The sequence below is a fragment of the Piliocolobus tephrosceles genome, chromosome 16 (genome assembly GCF_002776525.5).
Source record: "Piliocolobus tephrosceles isolate RC106 chromosome 16, ASM277652v3, whole genome shotgun sequence".
NCBI classification, from domain to species: domain Eukaryota; kingdom Metazoa; phylum Chordata; class Mammalia; order Primates; family Cercopithecidae; genus Piliocolobus; species Piliocolobus tephrosceles.
This window is the reverse complement of record NC_045449.1, coordinates 18353464-18354675: the sequence shown is the minus strand read 5'-3', so window position 1 is coordinate 18354675 and position 1212 is coordinate 18353464. Positions and strand designations below refer to the sequence as shown.

At 44.0% G+C, this 1212-nt stretch overlaps 1 protein-coding gene across 1 annotated transcript in view; it reads left to right on the top strand.

Moving 5' to 3' along the window:
* The window catches only part of LOC111524602 (putative coiled-coil domain-containing protein 144C), a 3333-nt gene that overhangs the window by 595 nt on the left and 1526 nt on the right, over window positions 1-1212 (top strand). The window contains 1 exon segment of the mRNA XM_031934342.1: window positions 308-436. Coding sequence (XP_031790202.1) covers window positions 308-436 — 129 coding nt within the window.

Sequence of the window (1212 nt, the reverse complement as noted above, 5' to 3'; positions counted from 1 at the left end):
CCTGGGTTTACGCCATTCTCCTGCCTCAGCCTCCCAAGTAGCTGGGACTACAGGCGCCCACCACCTCGCCCGGCTAGTTTTTTGTATTTTTTTAGTAGAGACGGGGTTTCACCATGTTAGCCAGGATGGTCTCGATCTCCTGACCTCGTGATCCGCCCGCCTCGGCCTCCCAAAGTGCTGGGATTACAGGCTTGAGCCACCACGCCCGGCCCTTTTAACCGTTTTATAAGAGAGGGTCTGCTCTTAATTAACCTTTTAGACTTTCTTTTTCAGTGCTATTAGACCAAAACCTCCATGTTATCTCTAGGTTGTGCAGGAGAGAAACGATATCCAGAAGCAACTTTCTGAAGAACAGAATGCCAGAATATTACAAGATCAGATTCTGACCAGTAAACAAAAGGAGCTAGAAATTGCTCAAAAGAAAATTAATTCTGAAGTATTTTCTTTAGTCATTTTCAAATATATTTTTGTATGTGAATGTATTTTTAAAAAACAACTCTATGCAACTTGGAAAGTATAACGGATTTTTGAACCACACATGCACACACACACATGCATACACACACACATTTAAGGGTAGTGATAGTGGTTCTGGCAGTTTTGGCCCATTGGACAAAATCATGTTCTTTTTTTTTGAGATGGAGTCTCACTCAGTCACCTAGGCTGGAGTGCAGTGGCACAATCTTGGCTCACTGCAAGCTCCACCTCCTGGGTTCATGCCATCCTCCTGCCTCAGCCTCCCAAGTAGCTGGGATTACAGGCGCCCGCCACCACGCCTGGCTAATTTTTTGTATTTTTAGTAGAGACGGGGTTTTGCCATTCACAGGATGGTCTCGATCTCCTGACCTTGTGATCCATCGTGCCTCGGCCTCCCAAAGTGCTGGGATTACAGGCGTGAGCCACCACGCCCGGCCCAAAGTCATGTTCTTAATTCAACTCTGCAAGAGTCAAGTAGTGACATTCACAGTGGCCTTATCCAAAGGAGAAACCTTTGTTATTTTTCATAGGAATTAATGATCTTTCCACAATCTCAAAACCCTTGCTACTAACAACAGACGTTCTAGTTTTGAGACATGATTTCATCTTCCTAACATATTAATGGAGAGGTTACATTATTATTTCCATTGGTAGTAAAGATGAAATGTAAAGCCAGTTCAGAGGCTATACTTCAGATGCCATTCCCCTTACTTTTGAGGAGAGTAACAGTTTGCT